The following is a 24,533-nucleotide window of genomic DNA, read 5'->3' as shown; positions in this document are numbered from 1 at the left end:
TTTTCTCTTTTCTCCGTGGAATTTTCTTGTACTAGTCCCCTTTTCAGTTTGTTTTTGTTAGTTTGTTTCTTTCAACTTGACCCAACCTAGAGTCTTCTGGGAAGAGGGAATCTCAACTGAGAAAACATCTCCGTCACATTGGCCTGGAGGCGAATCTATCAGTGAGGCAGTTTTTGAATTAATGGTCGATGTGGGAGGGCACAGCCTGCTGTGGCGATGGGGGTTTGGGGGAGTGGGGCAGTCGTGCCACCCTGGGGCAGGTGGTCCTGGGATGGATCAGAAAGCAAACAGGGCTTTTTCCTCCTTGGGCGTCTGAAGGCAAGATGGGTCACCAGCAGCTCTACTGGAGTCACCCGCGGAAGTTCGGCCAGGGTTCTCGCTCTTGCCGCGTCTGCTCTAACCGCCACGGTCTGATCCGTAAATACGGGCTGAACATGTGCCGACAGTGCTTCCGTCAGTACGCGAAGGACATAGGCTTCATTAAGTTGGACTAAGCGACCTGAATGGATGATTCGACTGTCTACCCAGTGAAACCAACTGTCTACCCTGTGATACCAATCATGCTAGTCTTTGTGCACACAGAATAAAAAACTGAAGGCCTCAAAAAAAAAAAAAAAAAAAAAAAAAAAAAAAAAAAAAAAAAAAAAAAAAAAGAAAGCAAACAGGAAGCCACGAAAAGCAAGCCGGTAAGCAGCTCCATGGTCTTTGCTTCAGTTCCAGCCCTGATTTCCATCAGTGAGGGACTGGGACCCATAAGTGAAGCCAACAGCACCCTGCCTCCCACACTTGATTATGGTCAGTGGGTTAATACAACAGAGAAGAAAACTGAGACAGGGCTCCCCTGCCTGCTGACTTGGACCTTAAGTTCCTGGGTCCCGCTTTACTGCGAGGCTTGTTTTTTAGTAGACTTTGAAAGCTTTTGCTCTTGCTTTTCTTCACTCTTTGTTAACATAGGCCTCCATAACTCAAGTTTCTGACCCTCCACCCTCCAGTCTTCTGTAACTTTCCTGCGATGTCTGGCCAGATGTTAGCTACCAAATGTAATTTTAGCATCTCGTGTCCCAGAGTGCTCTTCTGTGTCTAACACCAAGTACTTTCTCATCTGATTCTCCACTCTCTGGGAATTCTGACCCTCTTCTTTCTCCTGTTGCACCCTAAAGGCCTTTTTCTGTATTCTAGGACCAGGGTAGTCAATTTTCCTCCTGGTGGTGTGGCCTTGATGGGTTGTTGGCTGGGGAATCTTTCGTCGGCTACCATGACACATGTATTCAGGGAAGATTTTTTTCTCAAGAGACCTTTCTTCTTACCCCCTCTTCTCACTAGAGAAGAGAACACTCAATACTAATATCAAATCAGCACAGGAATAGAGTAAGGTCCGAGGACTTGATCCGATTGGTCGGTCACCACCTATTATCTATTTGAGTCCTCAGCTTGACTTTGTTACAGGAAATAGCTACCCAGAGCCTGTGCCCCAGAGGACTAATTGGGAGAACATCGTCCTTTTAAACCATGTATTTGGATTACTGAGAGGTGGTGGCTCATGCCTTTAATCCCAGCATTCGGGAATCAGAGGCAGGCATATGGCCGAGTCTGAGGCCATGCGAGACTATCAGATCCCCTGGAACTGCAGTTACAGATGGTGTGAGGCTCTGTGTAGCTGCTGGAAACTGAACCTGTGTCTTCTGGAAGACCAGCTAGCGCTCGTTACTGCTTAGCCATCTGTTAAGAATCTTATTCCTATGGGCCTCAGATCTTTTATCGTTTATCTTGGTTTGGGACCTATATTCACAGAGCCTCCACATCCACCCTGATGAGCTACGGGAGTGTCAGAGGGAGAATCCTCACCGATCCTTACCTTGGTCCTGCCTGGATGTACTCAGTGCCCCTGCACTGGAGGTTTCTAGGACCTCTGTTCCCCATTCTCAGAGTGACCTTATGACAGTCACCCTAGTCACATTCTCACCACCCCCACCTTCATCCACCAAGGCAGTACGTTATAATCCACTTGGTTCCTACGTGAGGTTGCCTGGTTGCTGTGGCACTCTCTGTGGACCCTCAGCTCTAAGTCGCTGATCTACTTTTGACTTTTTAGGTTTCTGTTAGTTCTGGAGCCGGAGAGTGTCTCCCCACCCAGGGCCACTGCAAGGGTGCAGCAGAAGCAGAATGCAGCTCCCAGGACAGGAATCTGATCCCCAAGACCTTTGGCCATAGAGAAAAAGCTCCTGTATGGGGCACCAAGTTGTAAGAAGTGAGTGTGGGATCTTACAAAAATGGCCACACGATCCAAAGGAGGTCTGCAAGGTACAAAATGTTGTTTTTGGGAACTATGTGTTACTTTTGCCCAGTGGTGCACAGATGGGAACAAGAGTTTGTGGAGTGCTCTGCCACAAGTGTCAAATCTGTATCGAATCAAGACTTAAGGAGCGTAAGAGCCAGCGAGCAGAAAGGAACAGAGCAAAACAGACTCTTACCGGTGCTGCAGGGCCACTGTGCTTGTGAACCACAGCAGCTGTGGTTGTCTGCACAAGATCAAGCCAGTTAACATTGCAGCACAGAGACGGGAGAGGCTTATGAGCCCCTACCCTGAACTGAGGAGCTAGGAACAGCTGAATGTTTCTGGAGAAAAGAAAGTCCGTGTTTTTACAAGGTTGCAGCCCTTGACCGTTTGATCATGGTTCAGTGGATGGCCCTACTGCCACGAATAGATGGGCAGATTAGACTCGGTGGCGTATAAAAAAACAAAAAAGGAGGAAGTGAGGGTGGATGTAGGAGTTAAGGGGAGGAGGGTAAAGTAAATATGATTAAAATACATTGTGTGTGTGTATGAAATTCTCAAAGATGAATAAAAGTATAATTTAAATGTAAAAATTAGTTGGTGTTATTGTAAATGGGATAGGTTTATTACATGAAGAGCATGGTTATATATTATCTATTTGTGTTGTACGGAGTGATTTGAACTGTGTTTAAAACATGACACTTCCTTAACATTCTTCCATTGTTCTTAAATGTTATTTAACCGCATCGTTGTAAGTTACTGTATAATATTTCCAACTGGAAAGTTCAGACAATTGAAGGTAGGTACCTCGGAGCTAGGTCATGAGTACTGAGAAGAATTATGTAGAAAACTCAATTCAGCTTCTTCCCAGGACGGACTTCTATACTATAACTGATCTGGTTTTGATAAGCACCGTGGGAACTACTGATGTGTGCATTTAAAAACTGATTTATCATTGCAGTTAGGGGAACAGACAGGGAAAGAGGATTGTGGGAAAACACACAAAGAGGTAGCTGCTGAGTTGGGAGTAGGGTCCAGCTTGGTGGCTGGGCATTTAATACCAACTCATGGGTAGATGTACTGAGGCAGGCAGATATAGCAAATTTGAGACAAAAGCATGAATTTAAGGTCAGCCTGGGCAACTTAGTGAGACCCTGTCTCAAAAAGAAAAAAAAGTGAAGAGAGGGTCAGGTGTGGTATAGACCTAAAATCCTAGTATCACGGAGGCTGCGGCCAGTTATGTGTCAAGGCCCTGCCTCAAAACTCAAAAATGTTGGTACTAGGGTCTGTGCAAAACCAAACAAATTTGGGACTAGCAACCCTTGCTTGCAGCTGGAGACCGAGGAAATCCAGCTGGAAGAGGAGAAGAAAGATCTGCCAAGGCCTGGGCAGCCGGAAGGCCGAGCGACCAGCTGGGCTCAGGGCAGCAGCCGCTGGGTTGCATCTGCCGCTCCTGATGTTGCCTGGCAACCCGGCTGGCGCGCCGTTCGAACGGAAGCGACCGGCCAATCAGGAAGTCCGGGGCGAACCATTGCAGCGACGGGGACGGCGGGCTCACTTCCCTTTCCTCTGGGCCCTGGGGACGGTCTCCCGGCGGGATTGTGGGACGGCCGGGACCTCTCGCTCGGAAGAGCCGACCGGTCTCCACACGCTGTGACCTCCTCAGGTCCGCGGGGACCATCAGCTGTCAGCCTCTGCAGCCAGCGAGGAGCGGGATTCCTCCGGGCGTGGGCTGCGGGTGAGCATGGGGTAAGGGGGCGGGGGTCCTTAGGCAGTGTCCACGCATCAACCCGGGCAAGTGTTTCAGCATAGGGGGTCGACAGAGGAGAGCTCATGTCTAGTGTCCAGCCCAGGGGGGCCAGCAGAGAATCCAGGTTGTTCCACTGTCCCATCTTGCAGCCCCCGCTCCTAGCAAATCAGAGTACCCCACCGGCTTACTCTTTCAGGGGCCTATTGGGAGGACATGGCTCAGGGGATCTCCTGACTAGGCAACCCTGCCCTACCGGCCCTTGGAGTTCCCCTTCAGAATATAGTCTTTCCCTCCCCATTGGAAGCTTTCTGCCTAAAGAGTCTGGAGTTCCAGGGCTTCCCGCTTTGAGGGCCCTCCTTGGGGGGAAGGGGCGGGGCAGGGTGGATTCCCTAGGACTACAGATCCAAAGGCTCTGGAAGTCATGTGGGTCTGTGCGCGCCCGCCCGCCTGCGCTTGTATGCATTGGAGGTGCCTCTAAGCCAGAGTTGCTGGAATTGGACTTTAGAGTTGGGTGCAGGGTCAGGCCCTCCCAAGTGGAGCATCTAATTTAGGCTGTACTTTTATCTACTCTCCTGCTGTTGATCTTCTTTCGTAGGTGGGGAATCTGAGGTTCTGAGAAGTTGAGGCTCTTGCTCAAAGTCACAGACTTAACTATGCAATCGTCTTCAGTTCTTGATACAGGGAATCGCCCATTCGATGAAGGATCTCTCCTGAGGGGAACTACCCTTTCTCTGAGCCTCATTCTGGCCCTGGAGGAGCTGTGTTTGTCCATCTGTGTTTGTCCATCTGTGTTTGTGTCATGCTCCCCACCCTAACTTTTGTATGGCCCTAGCTGGCCTCATTCTTACTATTTATACCAGGCTGGTCTTGAACTCTCCATCTTCCTAAATCAGCGTCCTCTGATGACAAGCGTGTGCCACCTGCACACCAGTTTTATGCCTTTTCAGGATAGAACCCAGGGCTTGGTTTCTGCTAAGCGAGCGTCTACTAGATGAGTTATACCGCTGCCTCATTTCTTTCCACATCGTCAAGCTTCCTGTAGCCTGGTCCCTCCCTGAGTGTCCTGCTTTTCTCAGTAGCGTCTGTTCCATATTATGCACGAGGTATCTTATTAGGCGGTTTATTATCTTCCCCAGTGGAATGTGTCAGGCACGTGAGATGCTTAACACGGGCACAAATTATCAGGGTGCCCCAAACTTGCAGACTCAAGATGATCAAAGCCAACATCTGTTGGCCATTTGGTGTGTATTGTACTGGGGGGGGGGGTGGAGCAGGATAGGGTGGTGTCACTCAGGTGGACTCTGGCCAGCAGAGCCAGCATAGGCACTGTTAATACACACACACACACACACACACACACACACACACACACACACACACACACACTCACTCCCCCATCCAGCTACCTCACTCTATGCAAAATGACAGGTGCTGTGGACAGACACAGAGTGGCCATCAGTAGGGACTGATGGGAAATAATCAGAAACTCCTTAGATACTCATGCGGCACCAAGAGGAACGTGGATTACTGAGCAAAGGGTCTGGGTGGGAATTATATACACAGCACGATGGGCATCGCAGTCAATCCTAATCGTGGACTGTGGGTCAACTAATTGAGAAGCCACAGACAGTGATTACATTTGCAGAAAGTTATGAGGTCACTGCCCTACCTGTGGTTTGTCATTGGCTTTGTGAGTTTGGGCAAGTTTCTTCACATTCTGAGCTGTGAGTTCAAGCCAAGGCAGAAGGCACTGTAGGACAGGAAGTGGGTGTGGCCACAGGCCTAATTCAAGCCTCACCTTCCCTTCAGTGTCAGGCCCTTCCCTAAGGCCTTGTTTGTTAGTCTTTCTCCCTCTCTCCCTCTCTCCTTCACTGCAAGTCTGCCTTTGTTCCCATCTTGTCAGGGTGCAAACTGAGCCCCAGACTTTGTTAGTGGAGAGTGTTTGGGGGAAGGATTCATGCAGGAGCTCACTGTCCTAGGCATCCCTGCCCCTCCCATGGCGGCCCACTTGTAACTCTCTTCCTGAGATTTGTGCAAAGCTACTCTGAGCAAGGCTGACTCCTGGGCAGGCCAGGGCATGAGCCTGGTGAAAACTCCAGAAATAGCTTGGAACCTGGCCTGCCCTGGAGAATGCCCGGTCGGGTGTCTGACCTGGACAGCTGTGTTGGCTCTTCCCCACTGTCCGGAACCTTCTTGATCCTCTTCTGCAGCAGCCAGAGGCCTCCCTGGCTACCAAACCTGAGCCAGGACAGAAAAGCAGGTGGGGCGGATAAACTATCATAAAATGATCAACCCTAGAAATCTACTGGGAAGAGGGGACACACAACTGCCTGGGCTTGGAACCCTTGTCCCGGGCTGAGAACTTTACCAGTGTGAGCTCTGATTTCCCTCCACTCTGCGAAATGAGGGATTTCTGCTTTTATTTCATGGATACATATGCTACAGCAGGCACTCGAGAAGACACTTAGAGGAGTCAGTTCTCCCATTCCACTGTGGGGCCAGGGGACTGAACTCGGATCACTAGGCTTGCATGGCAAGTACTTTTACCCCAAGTCATCTCCCTCGCCCTAACTTTACCAGTCATTTCCCACTCTCACTCCCCCCCGCCCCCCGCACTGCCACCCTACCCCGTTCTGGTGTTTTGACTCTATACACAGAAGCATGCAGTCACTGTCTGCCTGGACTCAGCTTACCGTCTTCATGTTCCATTCCTACTATAGCACATCAGTCAGCTCTCCCTCTTAAAGACCGAATAGCCGACTGGACGTGTGTGGTTACGTCTCTTTACCCATTCGTTCATTGGTGGGCACTTGCATTGTGCACGCCCTCGGCTGTGGTGACTAATGACTGCTGGGGACTCCATGCGAGCGTTTCTGCCAGCATGCACACTGTGGATGAGTGTTCGAACACTGTAGGTTCTTTGAAATGAGTGTTTAGAAGTCTGCTGTGGTTGTCACTTCATCACCACTGAACAGGGTTCTAAGGTCGCCCTTCCTCACCAACACTTAATAACATCATAATGTTTTGGGTAGGATCTGTGCTAATGGGTGTGACACTGTTGCTGGGATTTTGACTTCTAGTTAATGGTCCAGTGAAGTGATGTTGAACATAGTTCTTGCATTCACTCGCTCTGTAAAGTGCGTGTGTGTGTGTGTGTGTGTGTGTGTGTGTGTGTGTGTGTGTGTGTGTTTCAGGCTGGCTTTGAACTCATGATCCTCCTGCCTCAGCCTCCTGGTGCTGGGATTAAGGTATGGGCCCCCATGGCCGGCTTTGTTTTCTTCCATGTGGAAGGGCAGTCAACTGACTGCACCAAACTGCTGCTCTTGTCTTGCTGGGCTCTGGAGGAGCTTCTTGTCCAACAGTCATCATGGCTCTCACTTGGAAGTGGCCCTGCCTTGGGCCTGTTTTATAGTGGGGAAAACAGGTATGGAGACGCTCCCTGCACTGGAGGTTTGGATGGGACGGAGCCCTGAAGATATTGGCTCTGTATCTTTGGAGGGAGAAAAGGGCATGGCTGGAAGTGTCCCGACTGGGACAGGGTTGATGGAAGGCTGGCAGAGGACTGTTTGTGGAAAGGCAGAGTAATGTGGTAGCTTAGGGGAGACTTGGCACTCAGGTCTCTCCCTGTACCCCCAGCTAATTATTAATTACAAGGGGGGAGAAATGACCAGTGAACCAGCTGATTACCAAGATCTTGTCAAATCCTCCTACAAGGCACTGTGCTGGGGACCAGGGCTTTTCTATGCTCCTCTCTCCTCCTCGTCTCCTCCCCCTCCCCCTCTTTTCTTCCTTTGGAAATTAGAGTGTGATTGACATCCAGAAGTCTGTGTGTGTTTCATGTGTATCTTGATGCTGGCCTGGGCCCCCTCTAGCCTCTTGGTCAGTGATGCTTCTTCCCGTTTGTTTCTGGGAGGAAGACACACAGCAGAAGGGTGGGGCTCAGTCCAGTGGGCAGCTGGGAAATCACAAGTGAACACTGGGAATGCCAAGGTGTTTTGTGAGGGAACAAAGGGGCCTCTCTGGGGTAGACAGGGAGGGACCTCAGAGGGGCGACATCTAAAATAAGGGTCTAGACAGAGAGCAGTTGGTGCAAAGGCCCTGGGGCAGGAAAGACCTTTGTAAAGGATTAGCTAAGAGGGCTTTGTGGCCGGGCCAGGAATGACAGTGTGGATGGGGTGGGCAGAGACTGGAGGGCTGTATGGGGGGCTGGAGTTTATCCCTGGGAGTGTATGGCAGTCAAGCGCAGCAGTGAAGTGTTATCTGCTAGGAAGACACTGTCATCATTGTCCCATGAAACAGCTGAGGGAGCTGCAGCCCCAAACATAGCTGTATGTGTTTCCATAGGTGGCAGCTCCTTTATGGAGCCCAAGCAAGCTGTCTGTGGGGTCTGACGGATTTCCCAGGAGGCACATTCGGTCTCTTGCTTCTCTCCTTCCCATGTCCAAGTCTGGGCTCAAATCCAGATTTTGTCATTTGCTGGCTGTATGGTCTCAATGAGTTCACGAATAATTTGAGATAGGCACAGCGGTGTGCACCATGTAGCTCCAGAAGGATTGTCCAGGCAAGAGGATGGAGAGTTCCAGACTGGCCTGTACTGTCCTGTAAAACCCTGTTTAAAACAAACACCCATCCTCTACTGATGGCAACAACAAAAAGCTTCAAACAATGTCTGCTGCCAAAGAAATGACCCGTGCTTCACCCCCACAAGTGCAGTCTTTGTAGTTTCCAGTTAGTGCCCAAGGCCAGCTTCAAGCTTGTTTCTTTGTTATCCCAGCTAGGTCCAGGCAGTGAGGGAGCTGGCAAGCCATGTCGGATGACTTGTATCCCAGTCCCATTAATAGCCAGGACCCGAGGGAGCAGCAGTGCTCAGAGGGAAGGAAAGTGGACAGGACCACTTCCTGTCTCCTCCCCTCCAGTCCCGGGGCAGCCTCCACCTGGATACAGGAGTGCTTTCCCCCCCGGCCCCTGAGATCTGAGGGCTTGGTGGGCATCTCCTTCCCCTGGACCTCACAATACCCTGGAAAGTGACAGAAGGCTTGGACTGGCAGAGGGTACAGGCGGACCCCTGCCAGGGATCCCCCCATGTAGGGTTGGAGTGAAATAATGGGTTTCAGATTGCCCACTTTCTGGTGGTCCTGCTGTTCAAGGGTTAAATGGGCCATCTCATGCCACTGTGCTGTGGCTGTACCTCTTTATCCTCCCAGCTGGCACAAATCTGCAGTCAACCTCAAGCCTTGAGAGCTCATGGTGGGCTGTCCCCCAAGGTCCCACTCTTGTTCATGGGACTGTGACCCAGCCACCTGCGGGCACACAGGAGAAAAGGGTGTCATTTTAGGAGTGGTGGGAGGGAAAGTGGCCAGGTTGGACCTCCCAGGCCCCATCCCCCAAACCCCTTCGTCAACTTTAGGAAAGTGACTCAGCCTGGCCTGACTGGGGTTTCCATTAGTCAGCTTGATGACAATGGAGTTGCCTCATAGGAAGCCTACCCAGACCACACTAATGCTCACTGCACCTCGTTTAATCACGGAAAGATTAAAAGCCCAGAAAGAGCACTTTCCCGTGCCTGGCCGGGGACATCAGAGAGAACCCAGCCCAATTCCATCAGCTGTGTTGCCGGCTGTACAGGCTCCAAGTCGCATAAGAGCCCGGCTGGGTGAGCCTGGGGGCGCTATTCCGGCTAGGTTTCCACACCGGGCTGTCTGTCGCCCATTTCGGTCACTGCCTGGCCCTCCTTCCCTCTCCTGGAACACTCCCAGCCGGCAGGTTCACCTGCCAGGCCCCGGAAATTGCGCAAAAGCCAGCTACCTGAACCAGGTGGGCGGGAGGCGTGCAGGCTGCTGGAAGGAGGCGGCTTGCACAGCCAGGTATGTTGCGGTGCTTGGGGGTGAGGGGCACATCAGGGATTGTCTTCAGTCTGTATTCGAGCCGAGGGCCGACTCCTGCTCAGAGAGAGATAGCAGATGAGGGGAGGGGGGTCACACAGTCTTAGCTCAGCTCAAGCCTCACCGCCTGAGTCTCCAGGATTGCCTCCAAGTGAGGACGACTCGAAACCAAAACTAGGGGCTTTCCTGGAGCCCTGATCTACTTACTCCTTGGGAGCCTGAGGGAGGGACGAAGTCGGGCTACGGCACTGGAATAGTGACCAGAAAGGCTCAAGGTTGGTGCTTTTCGGACCATTTGCGGCAGCATTTGGAAGCCCGCGGTGAAAAGAGACCTCAAGGGAGACGTTAAATCTCATTTGGCGACCGGGATCTTAGTTTCCTCTTGGAGGGGCCCCTGTGACGTGTGTTGGTGCGGATCGGCTGGCTCATTGTGATTAGCTCTTACCAGCTGTCTCCTTTGTCCCTGCTGGGCTTAGGTCCTGCCCTCCAGGATCGGACTTAGAGACCCTCGGAGGGGGCGGAGTCTGCCAACTCCACAGTCAGAGCCTCAGTTTATGACAGTGCGTCTGGTTTCGGGAGCGCTGCCCATTTTTCAGGTGCTGCGAACCCGTTTGATCTTTCCAGCGGTGACCCGAAGGCACAGGGAGGTCTATTTTTAACTGGGTTTAATAGGTAGAGGAACAGTCTTTTAAGAGCTGCCTCTTGTGCGAGGTGCAAGGCTGGTGGGAGAACGGGGACCCTGGTGTCTACCAGACCAGGCTTGGGAACACAATCTGCCTCCCCCCCATTTCTTTGTAGTGTTAGGTGGTGGGTATAAAAGCAAGGTGCTGGTGGGGGGAGCTTCTGCCCTAGCCCTGCCCCTCTGACCTCCTTCCTCTTTCCCAGGTGATGTCGGGGAGGGAACTGCCTCAGCCACCACCAACGGGTTGGACTGGTTTGGGTGGCAGAGCAGATGTGGGGGCTAGGGAGGTGAGGCAGGATCTGGCTACCTGAACAGGACTCTTAACAGTTCTGCTGGCTAGACCTAAACCACTTAAGGTCAGTTGAGGGTCTGTTTGTGTGGGCCAGCCTTCTTTTTCTGCCCAACAACCTCTTAAGCCTTGGGAGAAGCCTTCCTCCTATCCCCCAAAACTTCCGTGGGGGCTGGGGAGAGCAGATAGATCTGTAGACATACTATGCTTGCCCTGTACTACTTGTCGTTTTAAAATGGTGATGGAATTTGCTCACAGTTAAAAACCTAGAGAAAGCTAGTCTTGGTTTGCTGGTGCTAGTGACACTCCACCCCTCACCCTGGACCTATCCGCCTGTGGTGGGCGGGGCCACTCTAGTTGACTGGTGTGCTGGTCCTCAGCTGACTCCCGTGAGCATTTTAGTTCAGGACACACTTGTGGAATATCTAGCATGTGTTGAGAGCCACATCATGAAGCTGAGACTCAGTGAACAAAGCAGCCAAAACCTGTGCCCTCGTGGAGCTGACATTTTTGGAGTTGGGGACAGCAAAGAAAGAAAGATTCATATCCACAGTAAGTTATATGGTACCAATGGATATAGTGAGACGAGATATAGGGTGTGTGTGTGTCTGTCTGTCTGTCTGTCTGTCTGTGTGGTACGTGGAGAAGTGATGTGGTAGGAATTAGTGTGTTCAAGCTAGGCTTCATGGGAGTCTGCTTTTTAAATCTCTGTGACCTAAGGAAGTCACTTCCCAGAGTCTCAGTTTTCCCAGCTACAAAATGGTAACAGTGGCTTTCAGGCTCTTGGAGGTGGTAGGAAAGTAGCTGTGAGCGTCTGGCACACAGGCACACAGTGGAGAGCGTTGTCTTGAGATGTCTGGCTGTTCCGGTGAGGCTCTTCTGTGTTTGGGCATGCTCTGGCCCAGTCTGTCTGGTATAGTACCACGTCCCATGTGACCATGGAGAACTTGAGGTATGGCTAGTGGCTGCTGAGTGATCTCAACTGCAGATGCCCTTGGTTTGGAATATGGGTTTTACCTTGTGCATATTTGAGGGGCCTTGGGTATGGGGAAACTGGCACTTTCTGACCCTCTTTCCTTGGAAACAGAGATGGCAGGGTTGACTTGCTGTAATGGTCTAACATCTGACTCTTAGATAACCATGGGGACACTTGAGCACCCAGACATGGGCCCTGCAGCCCATGAGCACTGTCATGGTGGTTGGTCAGCAGCATAACACTTGGTGGGGCTGTGACCTGGATAGGTCTTTGCACCGGCATAGCTTGGGGCTGATGTTTATGCCTGTCCACATGCCTGGATCTCCATGGGCTTGGCCTTGAAGCCATATCTTGGAAACTACCCTAATCTGGACTCTACGGGGTGGGGGTGGGGCCTTTCTGCCTCTCTCTCTCACAGCCTTTTGTTTTTGTGCCCCTTGTGGGCCTGGCATGTCCAGGCAGGTGGTTGGCACTGCGCAGCTTCCTGCCTGGGCTAGTTGCGGGATGTTGGTGGTATCTGGATCTCTGTGCAGTTCAGGTGGGATGTGGATGATGGTCATTCAACCCCAACTGCCCGGTCGCTAGTAGCCCCCTCTCTTGGAAGTAAGGGGTGGCTTAAGCAAACCCATTGCCCCTCGAGCTTCAGTTTCCCAACCCCTAAATGGAGCCATTGAGAGGACCCCCTTTTTTTTCTTTTCTTTTTTTCGGAGCTGGGGACCGAACCCAGGGCCTTGCACTTCCTAGGCAAGCGCTCTACCACTGAGCTAAATCCCCAACCGAGAGGACCCTTTTTAAAGTGGACCTGGCTTCTCTACCACTTTTCTCTCCCTCAGCTGTGCGGGTCCCGCCCACTATTGGAGGGAAATGCCGTGGGTGGGGCCATAGGCCTTCCCGGAGTACATTTTGCCTGGTGATTGGCTCTGTGAGAGGCAGGGGCGTGTCCTTTACCTTATAATAGCTCAGGCTTCGCCGCCAGTGAGCCTTTGTCTGAACGTGCTCAGCCTGTCTTCTTTCGTTGCTTGCAGCGGAGCCCCGTATCCAGCTGCCAACTTTGTGCCTGTATCTGTCTTCTCGCCTCTGCCCTCGGGGTATGTAACGGCCATGCCCGTGGACACGCTGAGCCCGGGAGCCCCCACCACTCCCGCTTTACCTTTTCGCCTGCGAACCAAGGTCCCCGGCTACCTGCTACCAAGGCCAGCAGATGGGGGAGCCAGGAAACCGAGTGCTGTGGAACGCCTGGAGGCTGATAAGGCTAAGTACGTCAAGAGCCTGCGCGTGGCCAACACCCGCCAAGAACCTGTGCAGCCCCCGCTCGCCAGGCAGCCCCTCTTCAGCCCAGGTTCTCGCGGCCCAGTGCTCACACCCAGTCGCCGAGTCCTGCCCTGTTCTGGTCGCCGGCCCCAACTGGACCTAGACATCCTTAGCAGCCTAATCAACCTGTGTGATAGTCCCGTGTCCCCATCTGAGGCCAACCGAACACCTGGACGGCCAGAAGGATCTGCCCACAAGGTCCCACCAGCCACCCCTCCTCGTCCGCCTCCTAGTACTGTCGCTGTGCGCCGAGTGGATGTTCGTCCCCTGCCTGCTTCACCAGCTCGCCCCTATCCATCACCTGGCGCCGCTACCACTTCCAGCCCGGGCCGGCCCCCTGGTCTGCAACGCTCCAAGTCGGACCTGAGTGAGCGCTTTTCCAGGGCAGCAGCCGATCTTGAGCGCTTTTTTAACTTCTGCGGCTTGGACCCAGAGGAAGCACGAGGATTGGGGGTGGCCCACCTGGCAAGGGCTAGCTCGGACATCGTGTCGCTAGCCGGGCCAAGTGCTGGACCTTGCAGCTCTGAAGGGGGCTGCTCACGCCGCAGCTCTGCTACAGTGGAAGAGCGGACCCTAGAGCGGGTCCCCTATGGGGTGTCTGTGATCGAGCGAAATGCCCGTGTGATCAAGTGGCTGTATGGGTTGCGGCAGGCACGCGACCCTCCCACCACAGAGGGCTAGGCCTCCTGGACTCAGGCCTCCTGGAAGGACATCATGAAGAGACAGTTGGCACTTTGTCCTTTCCTGTATCCATTGGCTGCCTTCCTGCAGACCCAGAGACCCTTGGGTGAATTTAGTGTAGAGGCCAAGACTTAGACCTAGACCAGCATCCTCTGGCAAGCAAGGACTGACCTGCAGAGGTTTGCTGTTGCCCTTGGCCTCCCCCACCCCCTAACAAGGTTTGTGACACAAGTATGCTTCTGCGTGGTTCCTCGGGTGAGACTGGATTTGGGCTGCTTACTCTCCACTGAGTTGGGAATCAATTGCTTTGCCAAGTCTGTCTGCCCCAGACCCTATTTCCTTCTTCCCTGTCTGTCCTCTTTTGCTGACTTCCTCTTCCTTACCCAAAGGGCCCTGGCTTCCTGGGAACTCACCCTGGGGAGGAGGTTGAAAGGATGGGGCCTGTCTGCTGCTCTTCCTGGTCTTTGGCAGTTGGCCTAGGTGGGTAGACTATAGGAGGGATTGGTTAGGAGCCTGACGCTCTGAATTATCTGTGGCTAATAAACACAAATGTTTGTTTCTCAAGGTCGGGAGCTTCGGACTCTTCTCTGTTCACAGGGGAAGAAGTGTGGGAAGTCTTGGGGTAGGGCCTTCAGAATGGAACGATTTTTGAACTAAGATCTGGTATGCAGGAGGTCAGTGACTCTTCTAAGGCAGTGCAGGCAGGCCACACCTGGGACCTCCCAGTAGCACATCCTCACCTTCTCCAGAAGCCTGCAGGCTCTTCTGTAGGTGAGGAGGCAGCCAGCCAGTGAGTGGAACCAGAGCTGAGAGTGGTTTCTTTCTGAAAGGAAGGGACTTTCAGAGAAAGGCATCCCCAGCCAAGGGATGCCCACAAGAGAAGACCCTGACTCTCAGTTACCAGGCCCCAGAGTAGGGTCTGGAGCTGAGAGGGACTTAGGCAAGAACAGCCCAGAGTGGTGGCCTTGCCTGTGACCCCAGGTGACCCTGGACAGGCCAGTCTTGTTTCTGTGCCTCAGTGGAGAGCTAGGTGGTACAAGTCTCTTGGGGTTGGGACCTTGTATTCCGGAAGGTTTGAAATGATCCGTATCCCAGTGCTTGGGCCAGCAGAGCAGCTAAGCACGGATGCTGTGGCCTCCCTTCTGTCTGCTCTCCCTGTTTAGTTTTCCCCAGTGTAGTGGAGCAACAAGGCTCCCTGGGTTCACAAAGGGTGACCTGGGGGATGGCTTGACTGCCTCCCCCCAGGGGAGGGGTCCTTGGTAGTGTTTCCTCCCTGCAGGCTGCCTTGGCTCCAGTCTTCAGAAACAGGAAACATGGGAGGTGGGTGGTGGTGACAGGTTTGATGCTGGTTTTATTTTAAGCACTAAAGAGATTTCCCGAGTTGTTGACAAACATCTGTGTCAGCATAGCTGTCTGTTGCTGCCAACCCCCAAAGTCTGGGGCAGTTGAGAGAAGGGGAACTGAGAACAGGCTCTGTTTCCCACTCCATCTGGAGATGGAGGCTGAGAAGGAGTGGGGTTGAGGAGAGATCCAGGCCAGCCACCCTGCCCCTCTGGTTTCCCTACTGGCCTTGGGCCATGGTCTCTTTCTGACTTGTGACCCTCAGTGCTCCAGCCAGTCAGGGTAGGTGAGCTGGTTGCCCTTGACATGTGAAGAAATTAGGGTTCTGGCAGGGTAGTGGTAGCACACACCTTAATCCCAGCAGTTGGGAGGCAGAGACAGGCTGAGGCCAGCTTGGTCTACAGAGCCACAGGACAACCAGTGCTATTCAAAGAAACCATGTCTTGAAAAACAAAACAAAAAGATATTAGGATTCTGGTTTCAGGAACAGTAGTGAACAGCAGTTCCTGGAGTAGGGGTTATTCCTGGCCACACCTCTCATCGGATACATGAGGTGATGTTTGGAGAGGCAGGTGTGGGGTCTTAGAGCAGGAAGTGGAACATGGAGTGGTGGTGACTTGTGGGCCATCTCAGGGCAGGACTGCAGGGCAGCCTGGGCTACAGTCCAGACAGTGCACAGTAGTCAGCACCACCCTGGAGCGTCTCCCTCCCCGTGTACTCAAGTTCTTTTATCAGTTAAGCACCTACTGGGTACCCATATCAGACATGGTCCTCATCCCAGTATTCAGGGAGAACAGAATCTGGTGGAGGAGTCTAAATCAAGGACACCCAGGGACATCAGCCCTAAATGTAGAGCTGTGTCTCCCCGTAGCTGGGCACTCTGCAGGGTATCACTGAAGGTGGCCGTGGGGCTGGGCCTGGCTTGCTTTCTGCCATAGGTGCTGCCTGGTCTTGGGAAGGTTCCCAGGCTTCTAAGAATCTGTGGAAGCAGAAGGCTGTGAGACTCCCCTTTCCTGGCAGCCCTAGGATCTGGGGAACTTGCTCCTCCATTGTCCTACCTCCCCTGTGGGGTGAGAAGCAGGAGCCTAAGCTCAAGAGCTGCTGTTTTTCAGCCACACAGAGACATTGCAGCTGCTGCCCCGGCTGCCGGGGCTCCCGGGGCTCCCAGCCAGCCTGGCCCCAGCTGCCGGGCTGCCTAATTAGGCAGAGACCCGTTTTCTGTTCCTCCCTCCTAGCTGACCATACACAAAGGAGCTTGGGAGACTGGTTTGGCCATTCACTTCAGTGCTAGAGGTGTAAAGGGCCCCTGGGAAAAGCCCCACACGCCAGCCTCAGTTTACCTTTTGGCAGAGAGTGGAATGCAGCTAGCTTATAGGGACTGTCTCTGGTGAAATGGTTATATCTGCTAACAGGGCATCCCAGGAGATCCAGGGCAGACGTCTCCATCTGGCCTGGTGTCCCGGGTGCTGGGGAGCACAGAGCAGTGAGGAGTTAGGCTATTGTCCCCTGAACTCTGAGTTCTCAGAGCACAGTGGGGACAAAGGCTAGAGTATAGTGACAGCTACCCCTGCCTACACAGAAGGTGTGTGGTCTATCCAGGTGTGGGCAGAGCAACCCTACTTGCTTGGTTTTTTTTTTTTTTTTTGTTTAGTTTTGCCACTTTTAGATTATTTTATTTTATGTATGTGAATGTTTTGCTTGCAAGTATGTATGTGCACCACATGTGCCTGGTGACTGTGGAGGTCAGAAGAGGGCACTGGATCCCTGGAACTGGAATTAGGGATGGTTGTACGTGGATGCTGGAAATCGAGCCCAGGCCCTCTGCAAGAGCAACAGGTAAACTGCTGAGCCCACACTCCAGGCCCCCAGCGAGGCTCCTAACAATAGTATATGTTTCGAATAACACACGAAATGGCCCGCTTTCCCTGGCTCGTAATCAGAAACATGAAGAAATTATCCACTTGTCCACCTCCGAATGCACTTCATTGCCTCACTGCATTCGTTCTGCCTGGAGTCCATCAGTCCACCCGTCTATCTCTCCATACTATCAACACGTCTTATAAAGCTTTCCTAAGCGAAGCGTGAACATCCGCACCCTTCCCTCCAGGCTATGATATAACATCATTGTATGTAGTGTGCATGTGTGTACACGTGTTTATACAGGTGTACTTGTCTGCACGTGTACCTGTGCAGGCCAGAGGGCCACCTCTGTTGCCTCTCCTTCATCTTGGCTTTTGAGGCAGGGTTTCTCGATGACCCTGGAATTCAATTCTCCCTGTTCAGGGATGCTAGCAAGCTAGCGAGCCCCAGGGAGCCGCCTGTGCGTCTCTGCAATATTGGGGTTACAGATGTTCACTGGGACACAGTGTCTGTCCCTGACAACCCGTGCATGTTCCTGCAATGCTGAGGATCTGAACTCAGGTCCTCATGCTCGTGCAGCAAACACTTCACTCACTGAGCCATCTCCTCAGCCCCATGATCACCACCACCACCACCATCACCATCAACACCACCACCACCTCCTCCACCACCACCATCACCATCACCATCAGTACCACCACCGCTACCACTTCCACCATCACCATCATCATCACCATCAACACCACTACCACCATTACCATCACCATCACCATCACCACGACCACCACCATCATCATCATCACTTGCTCATTACTGGCTGCCCTATTTCCATCATTGTGGGAAGTCACTCGTGTCACACCCCCCCCCCAAGTCCCGCTCCCACCTATGGGCTCCCCTTTGCATCTGTATGGGTTAAACAGCCTCAGTGAAAACGTTCTTCCCCTCCAGTCTCCTTTCTCCAAAGCAACCATGTTCAGCTATTTGTCTTGTTTATGTTTGTTTGTTTGTTTTCTTTTCCTGGTACCTACCTCTGTGTTTCTAAGGGGCCCCACCCTCACTGGTTAATTTTGGACAAACGTCGATTGGTTTTGCCATCTGTTGTCTTCATAGTGAGTACAGCAGCCTGCTGGCCTCCCCCCGTTCAGCCCTTCTCCTCACTGGCCATGTGGTCTGCTTTCTCATTTGGAAGCAGTCATGAGCTTTCAGGTGATTGAGTTGTTGGGAGGACTTGCACACAGGTGCTTAGCATGGTGCACACATGTGCTTAGCATGGTGCACACATGAGCTTAGCATGGTGCACACATGAGCTTACCATGGTGCACACAGGTGCTTAGAATGGTGCACACATGAACTTAGCATGGTGCACACATGAGCTTAGCATGGTGCACACAGGTGCTTAGCATGATGCATGAGCCCATGCTCAAACTTCCTTTTGATTAATATCAAGGAAGTTAGCTTTTATTCACGTACTCTAACTCAGTGTGCACCACAATTTCTCACTAAGCAACTATACAATATTTATGTCTTGCACCCCCTGTCTCCTTTGCATGTCCTTCCCTGTTTCTCCACGATCGTTGTTTCTCCATGAGTTGCTGTTCATGTTTGCCTGGTGCCTCCAAACCTGGCCACAATTCCCTCAGTTTCTCCAGAGTTGTATGACAGACAGTGGCTCATTTACTGGTTTCTGTTTCCCTTCTGAAACTCCGAAGGTGCGTTTTTTGAACGAGCCCTCCTCCAGCCCTTTATATTGGAGCCCCTTGAGGAAATCCTAGAATCTGTAGAATAAGTGTACGAGAAGCATCCCTGAGAACCCATAGTGTGCTGGAAACTGAGCTGGAACCAAGTAGTTGGGAATTAGACAGGTAACATCTTTGATCACTGCATCTCTCCAGTGGGTAAGAACCGAAACTGTGGCCCCTGCACTAAGCCTAACAGGCCTGAAGGGTAGGAAAACAGAACAGGATTCCAGGTGCCATGTGCAAGGGTCCTGTGGTGGAAGCGTAGAGAAAAGGTGAGTTTGGACTTGGTGTATGGAGCTGTGGGAGCCTGGAGTACTGCGAGCCCATTCTGCCAGGACTACACCCTCACGGTCAAAGTGTGCTTGACCAGGCTGTCAAGACCTTGAGCCCGCTTCTCCACACTCCATGCTACCTCCCTACTACTCCAGGAATGCCACACACATTTCTGTCCAGCGCCTTTGCATGCACTGCCTTCTTACCAAGGCTGGAGACCCGCAGGACTCCTTTTCTCCTTTATTCTGTGTCTGTGTTACCCCCTCAGGGAGCTCTGTCCTGTTTACCCAAAGCCCAGATATAACCACTGGCAGTGGTGGTCTCTGGGCCACCTACTGTGGTTTACCACCTCCAGGGGTGTGTTACACAGAGGCCACTGATGTCAGTCTGTCAGTCTCACTAGAACAGTCCCCCCAGGAGCAGGGAATTCTCTCTGCTCTGGTGTCCCCAGCTTGCACGGAGGATGAATGACAGAGCAAGCTGGTTCAGGTTCCAGTCGGGTGGCAGTCTTTCTTCTTCCTGTTCCTTCCTTTCCCGGTTGTCATAAAGCAAGAGAGCAGCTCAGGACTGTCACATGTAGCCCCCCACTGTGAGGAGCAGAGTCTGCGGGATGGCAGAGTTGGCCTTCTGCCTGGCCTCCGGGTTTGAAAATAGTGCAACATGACCCCCTAGTGAGGCCCCTCTCCTGTGGTGTCCTGCTGGAGGGGAAGGGAGGGTTCTGTCTGGAGCCTCCTGCCTGGCGCTGGGCTAAAGTCTGCGGAGCCCTATCACCTGACAGCTGGTCCCACGTTCTGAAGCTCTGACCGGCAAGCTGGTCTCCTTCCCACCTAACCTTACCTCCGTGTCTATGGGGCTGGGATAATTCCTTAATCCTACAGTTTGAAAAGCTCGCTCTCAGCCTGGGATCTGATTTCACTCCTATGCAGTGGCTGCTTAGCTGGTGAAGACCCAAGTTAGATAGGACGGCTGCCAGACTGAGGGGACATTCTGGGGGCAGAGCACTGCTTCCATGGGAGCACAGGTAGGTCTGCTCACCTCTACCAGTGGATGGCTATGCGTGCACACGTGTGTGTCATGCTTTCAAAGAATGCTCTCTTTGCTGTGGTCGATTGGAATCAGTGAGGTTGATAACCAAGAGCATATGGAGTCACTTAGAGGGTCTGGGTTCAAATCCTACCTTGGTACCTCTACACAGGGCACGCTGCCCACCCATGCTGTCCTGTCCAGCAAAGGAGAAGTGCCAGCATCCCTGCAGACACTGTCAGGATGAGTATCATTTGTGCTGCTCATGGGTGAGGGAGGGAGTGTTTCCCAACTTTGATTTGTTATCAGTATTTAAATACTTGGATTGTCGGAAGGAAAACCATATGCCCACTCAGTAATGAATTCCTCTGTAACCACAGACAATCACAGAGCAGGGTAGTGCACACAGGTTTGGCATGAAGTAGATCTGGGTCTGATATGGTCTTAGAAGGGGAAGTCACATGCTCGAGGTCACAGGCAGGGAGGGCAGAGGCTCACAGACACCTGGGTAACTGGATCCCTCCGCAGCTGTGTATGTGACAGTGGTAAATGAAGAGGCCTGCCCCAGCTGCCTTTCTCCACAGGCTCAGCGGGGTCAGAGCACAGGAAGTCTTCTGAGAAGTGGGGCTTTAGAGCACGTTCAGTACCTGACGGCCCTCAAAGACTCAGTGTGGGCAAGCAGCTGAGCGCCAAACAGACTCTGCCAGCAAGAGTGGCATTCTCCTCCTCTCCCCATTGCTTGTATTAGCAATAGAAAATGGCTATTTCTGAAAAATTGCTTAATGCAGGCCAAGCTACACCGAAAAATCCTATGGGGCAGTCAAAAGTGCTGTATGCACATTTGGTGTGCAAGCTCGCAGGAGGTGTGCAAGCCTGCAGGAGGTGTGCAAGCATACAGGAGGTGTGCAAGCCTGCAGGAGGTGTGCAAGCATACAGGAGGTGTGCAAGCATACAGGAGGTGTGTAAGCATACAGCAATGGCCAGTGGTCGTGCTGGCTGTTTGTGGGAACAGGAACATGGCTGCAAAGGCATAGAAGTCCCAGTAAATGCCACTCCCATCCCTGAAGATAAAATCCGCTGGGTGGCTGGGGTCAGTGGTGGGAGGGACACCTTTCCTTTTGTGCCTTTGAGAGTTGGGATCATATATGAATTTATTATCTATGCAGAAAAAGTAAACAGATTTCAAAGGAAGCAGCCGCCAAGCCCAACACAGACAGACCCAGCTGGACGCCTGGACTGCCTTTTGGGTTTGGCCCAGCTTGGCTACGCGACTCCACCTCTAGGGTAATATTTTGGTTTTCACACCCACAGGAAAACCCAGCCAATAGGCATCAGGTTCTGTGCTGGGTGTCCGCCAGGCCTGGTTGTGGGTATGACGAAGCCCCAGGAATGGCGTGGTCTACATACCTGCAGGATGACGCAGCCTGTACGAGAGGGGTGGAAAGATTCCACTTTTCACTGGCTCCCGACCTTGCTACTGTGGCTTTGAGCATACAGCCATCCCTACAGCTCTCTTGGTGGCAGAGACTCGGTTCCTGCCTCCCTCCCTCCCTCTCTCCTTCCCTTCTTTCTTCCTGTATTCAGTAAGGACCCATTTTGCCTCAAGTCCTCTTCTAGGCCCTGAGGGTACAGTTGCCTGTGGGGCTAAGGTAGTGAAACTTTGGGGGAGTTCTATAAATGTGTACCCCCAGATTTTTTCTCCACAAGCCTCAGTTTCCCCAGTGCTGAAGGATCGGAGTGTTTAGGGCAGGACTCACCTCTCTAACACCTGACCATCTAAAGATTGGAATTCTGCTTCTGCCTCTAGCTTGCTTTGTGGTTTGGAGAAATCACCTATGCTCTCTGAGCCTAAGTTTTCTCACCTGGAGCATGGTAGATAGCACCTACCATGGCAGGAGAGATGCAGATCACGGGTTCAAGGCCTGAAAATGTCAGCTAGCTGCGTCATTGTTAGCATGCCATCAGCATTGCCTCCCAGGTTAAGAGAAGTTTGGTTTCCATGGAGATGAATGCTGTGGGCTGGGCTGGACCAGACCTGCTTGTATTTCTGGGGAAACTAAACTAGCTAGTTCCCTCCAGCCCTCTGGCTGTTGGTGCAGCTAACTCGGGTCTTAGTACTTGAAGTCGAGAGCACATGGAAGGTATGGGGGAAGAAATATACCGTTCCCAACTTGTGGAATCATCTCTTCCTGCCATTTCAAACACTGGCTACCACCTGTGCACTTGCTGGGCACATGAGGGGCTGTCACCACAAAGGCCATGATAACCCCAACTGATTCCCTCAGTTCACAGATGCCTTCTGTAGCCAGCTGCCAAGTCTGTCTTGGGCACTTGAGTCATGAGTGAGGTCAGGAAGGCAGGGGTGGGTAGAACCATGACATTCTGGTGCCCTGCAGAGGGAAGCCACAGACTCTGGCTGGTCTCTAGAGGGGCTTGCTCTAGAGGGGGAAGTAGCTGAACTGCCAGGGTTCACCCAGCTCCATCCTGGACAGTCCAGCTTATAACTACAGTTGTGTCACTCTCTGGTGTCACCCAACTCCCCCTGGCCAAGGTAACCACAGAGGCAACCTTGTTGGGGGCTACGCGGGATACCTTGGTGGCCTCCGGCCTGTGGGAGCTATCACACGATAGCTGGGAAAAGCACTGAGCTTGGGATCTGATTCTACAGGATCAGATGGCTGGTTTTGGGTGGGTGGGTGGGAATCATTGTTTGTGTGGAACGGCACAGCAGGGGTAACACGGGGAGTCTCAGTGAGCAGGTGCAGTGAAAGACACAGGAGAGGGGTGCAAAGGCTTAGGGTAGACCCGGGAGAGCCACACTGCCTTTGAAGACACCCTCCTGGCTTAGGAAGCTTATTCCTCTTTATCTCAGGAGTCTGCTCTCCCCTTTACCTCAAAACCCTGGGTTTCTGGCAATAGCATCAGTGTCCCATGAACTGATTGGGCAAGGACATGTTCAATGCTATACCATTATTTCATGGTAGAATTAGAGTCTGAGCCAGAACTGAGAAGTGGGTGTTTTTTCTCAGAACTTAAGTTGGACTTGGGATGAGCTATGAAGGAAGGTTTGTGAACCCGATAAAGGAATTTTTAATTTGCTTTTCTGTGGAATTGAACCCTAGAACAGTAACTAACAGACACCGGGGCCACACAGCATCAGTATAAGTGCGGGTGGATCCCATCTGAACTTGTGTTTGGACTTTGGGTCCTGCTGTGTGTGCATGTGTGCATGCATGTGCGTGTGTTTGCGTGTGTGTGTGTGTGTGTGTGTGTGTGTGTGTGTGTGTGTGTATCCTATGGGCCAGACATTGTGCTTGGTGCCTCTCCTCCATTTTCTCTGAGGTTTTACAACCCTCTAAGACAGACACTGCTCAAACTTCCCAGATCGGGCAGTCAAGACCCAGAGAGGTTAAGGTTCTAGCATCAAAGTCAACAGACAAGATCTAAAACCCATGACTATAATCATGCCTAGAGGGTTTCACCACTGGCCACTGCCCAAGGGAGGAGAGCTCGGAGGTGGCTTTGGTATGCATGGATGAATTCCAGCTGAGCAGAGGCTGTGTGGTAAAGAGGCAGAAGGTCGGAAGAAATTTCTCTGTGGGTGACATAGATCCATGTAGTGGGAGGATGATGGGGTTATCAGCATGGTTGGGTGGAAGTGTGTAATGTCTTGGAGTGGAATGGCATCTTGTTGATGGTCCTACGTCCATACTACTATTAACAGTTCAGCCTCAGAAAAACAGCACTAGTATGTCTTTGGTTAACCCTTTCATATTGAAGATAGGCAGCATGGCCTAATGGTCAGGGCCTGCACTCGGGATTCAGGACCTGGGTGGTGAGTGTATGTGTGTGTGTGTGTGTGTGTGTGTATTGATGCTGAGTGTCTTTCTCAGTTGCTCTCCACCCTATTTTGTAATTAATTAATGCACTAATTATTGTATGTGTGTGCATCATATATGATGTGCGTGCATGCATGTGTAAATATGTGTGTATGTGGGTATGTGCCATGGTGCATGTGTAGAGAGAGTTTCTCTGTGTAGCTCTGGCTGTCCTGGAACTTGCTCTTTAGAACTGACTGGCTTCGAATTTGGGCATCCGATTGCCTCTGCCTCCTGAGTGCTGGGGTTAAAGGCGTGTGCCACCACCCCTGGCCCCCACCTTCTTGTTTGAGGCAGGTCTCTCTCTGAACTTGGGACTCATTGTTTAGAGCTCCCAAGAGCTCCTTATCTTCCCCAACCCCAGCCCCGACTACTACAGGTACAGATGTGTGCGAAGCCCTGCTGATTGCGTGGGTTCAGGGAATTCAGCTGAGGTCCTTGTGTCTGCAGCAAGTGCCTTACTCCACGCACTGAGTCCTTTCCCCAGCTCCCAAACGTCAGGGCTGTGGCTTCAGACCTGACATCCTCCTCATCGGAGCTCGGGCTCTGGGAAAATCACTGAACCTCTTGACC

The 24,533-nt window shown here is 52.2% G+C and overlaps 1 protein-coding gene, 1 long non-coding RNA gene and 1 pseudogene across 11 annotated transcripts; 2 read left to right on the top strand and 1 right to left on the bottom strand.

Annotated features, from left to right (window-relative positions):
* On the top strand, nt 291-627 carry Rps29-ps15 (ribosomal protein S29, pseudogene 15; annotated as a pseudogene).
* Fam110a (family with sequence similarity 110, member A) lies at nt 601-14,410 on the top strand. Of its 10 annotated transcripts, XM_087652269.1 has the most exons (4): nt 601-686; nt 2,093-2,301; nt 3,608-4,013; nt 12,880-14,410. In XM_087652269.1, exon 4 carries the CDS (start codon nt 12,956-12,958, stop codon nt 13,844-13,846), a length of 891 nt encoding a protein of 296 aa, XP_087508395.1. In that variant the 5' UTR covers nt 601-686; nt 2,093-2,301; nt 3,608-4,013; nt 12,880-12,955; the 3' UTR covers nt 13,847-14,410. The 10 variants fall into 10 exon arrangements, with proteins under 10 accessions (XP_087508395.1, NP_001231697.1, XP_087508394.1 ...); XM_087652271.1 differs by lacking the exons at nt 601-686; nt 2,093-2,301; nt 3,608-4,013 and adding exons at nt 10,351-10,503; nt 11,259-11,430; XM_087652270.1 differs by lacking the exons at nt 601-686; nt 2,093-2,301; nt 3,608-4,013 and adding exons at nt 10,366-10,503; nt 11,281-11,430.
* On the bottom strand, nt 8,110-10,763 carry LOC120101754 (uncharacterized). Its single transcript, XR_015684715.1, has 4 exons — nt 10,115-10,763; nt 9,831-9,964; nt 9,214-9,325; nt 8,110-8,634 (listed from the first exon to the last, which is right to left on the bottom strand). It is a non-coding gene; the product is annotated as an uncharacterized LOC120101754 (long non-coding RNA).
* Nucleotides 14,411-24,533: the final 10,123 nt, after the last annotated feature.

The sequence above is a fragment of the Rattus norvegicus genome, chromosome 3, assembly GCF_021556685.1.
Source record: "Rattus norvegicus strain SHRSP/BbbUtx chromosome 3, alternate assembly SHRSP_T2T, whole genome shotgun sequence".
Classification (NCBI taxonomy): domain Eukaryota; kingdom Metazoa; phylum Chordata; class Mammalia; order Rodentia; family Muridae; genus Rattus; species Rattus norvegicus.
This window is presented reverse-complemented; position numbering and strand designations above follow the sequence as displayed.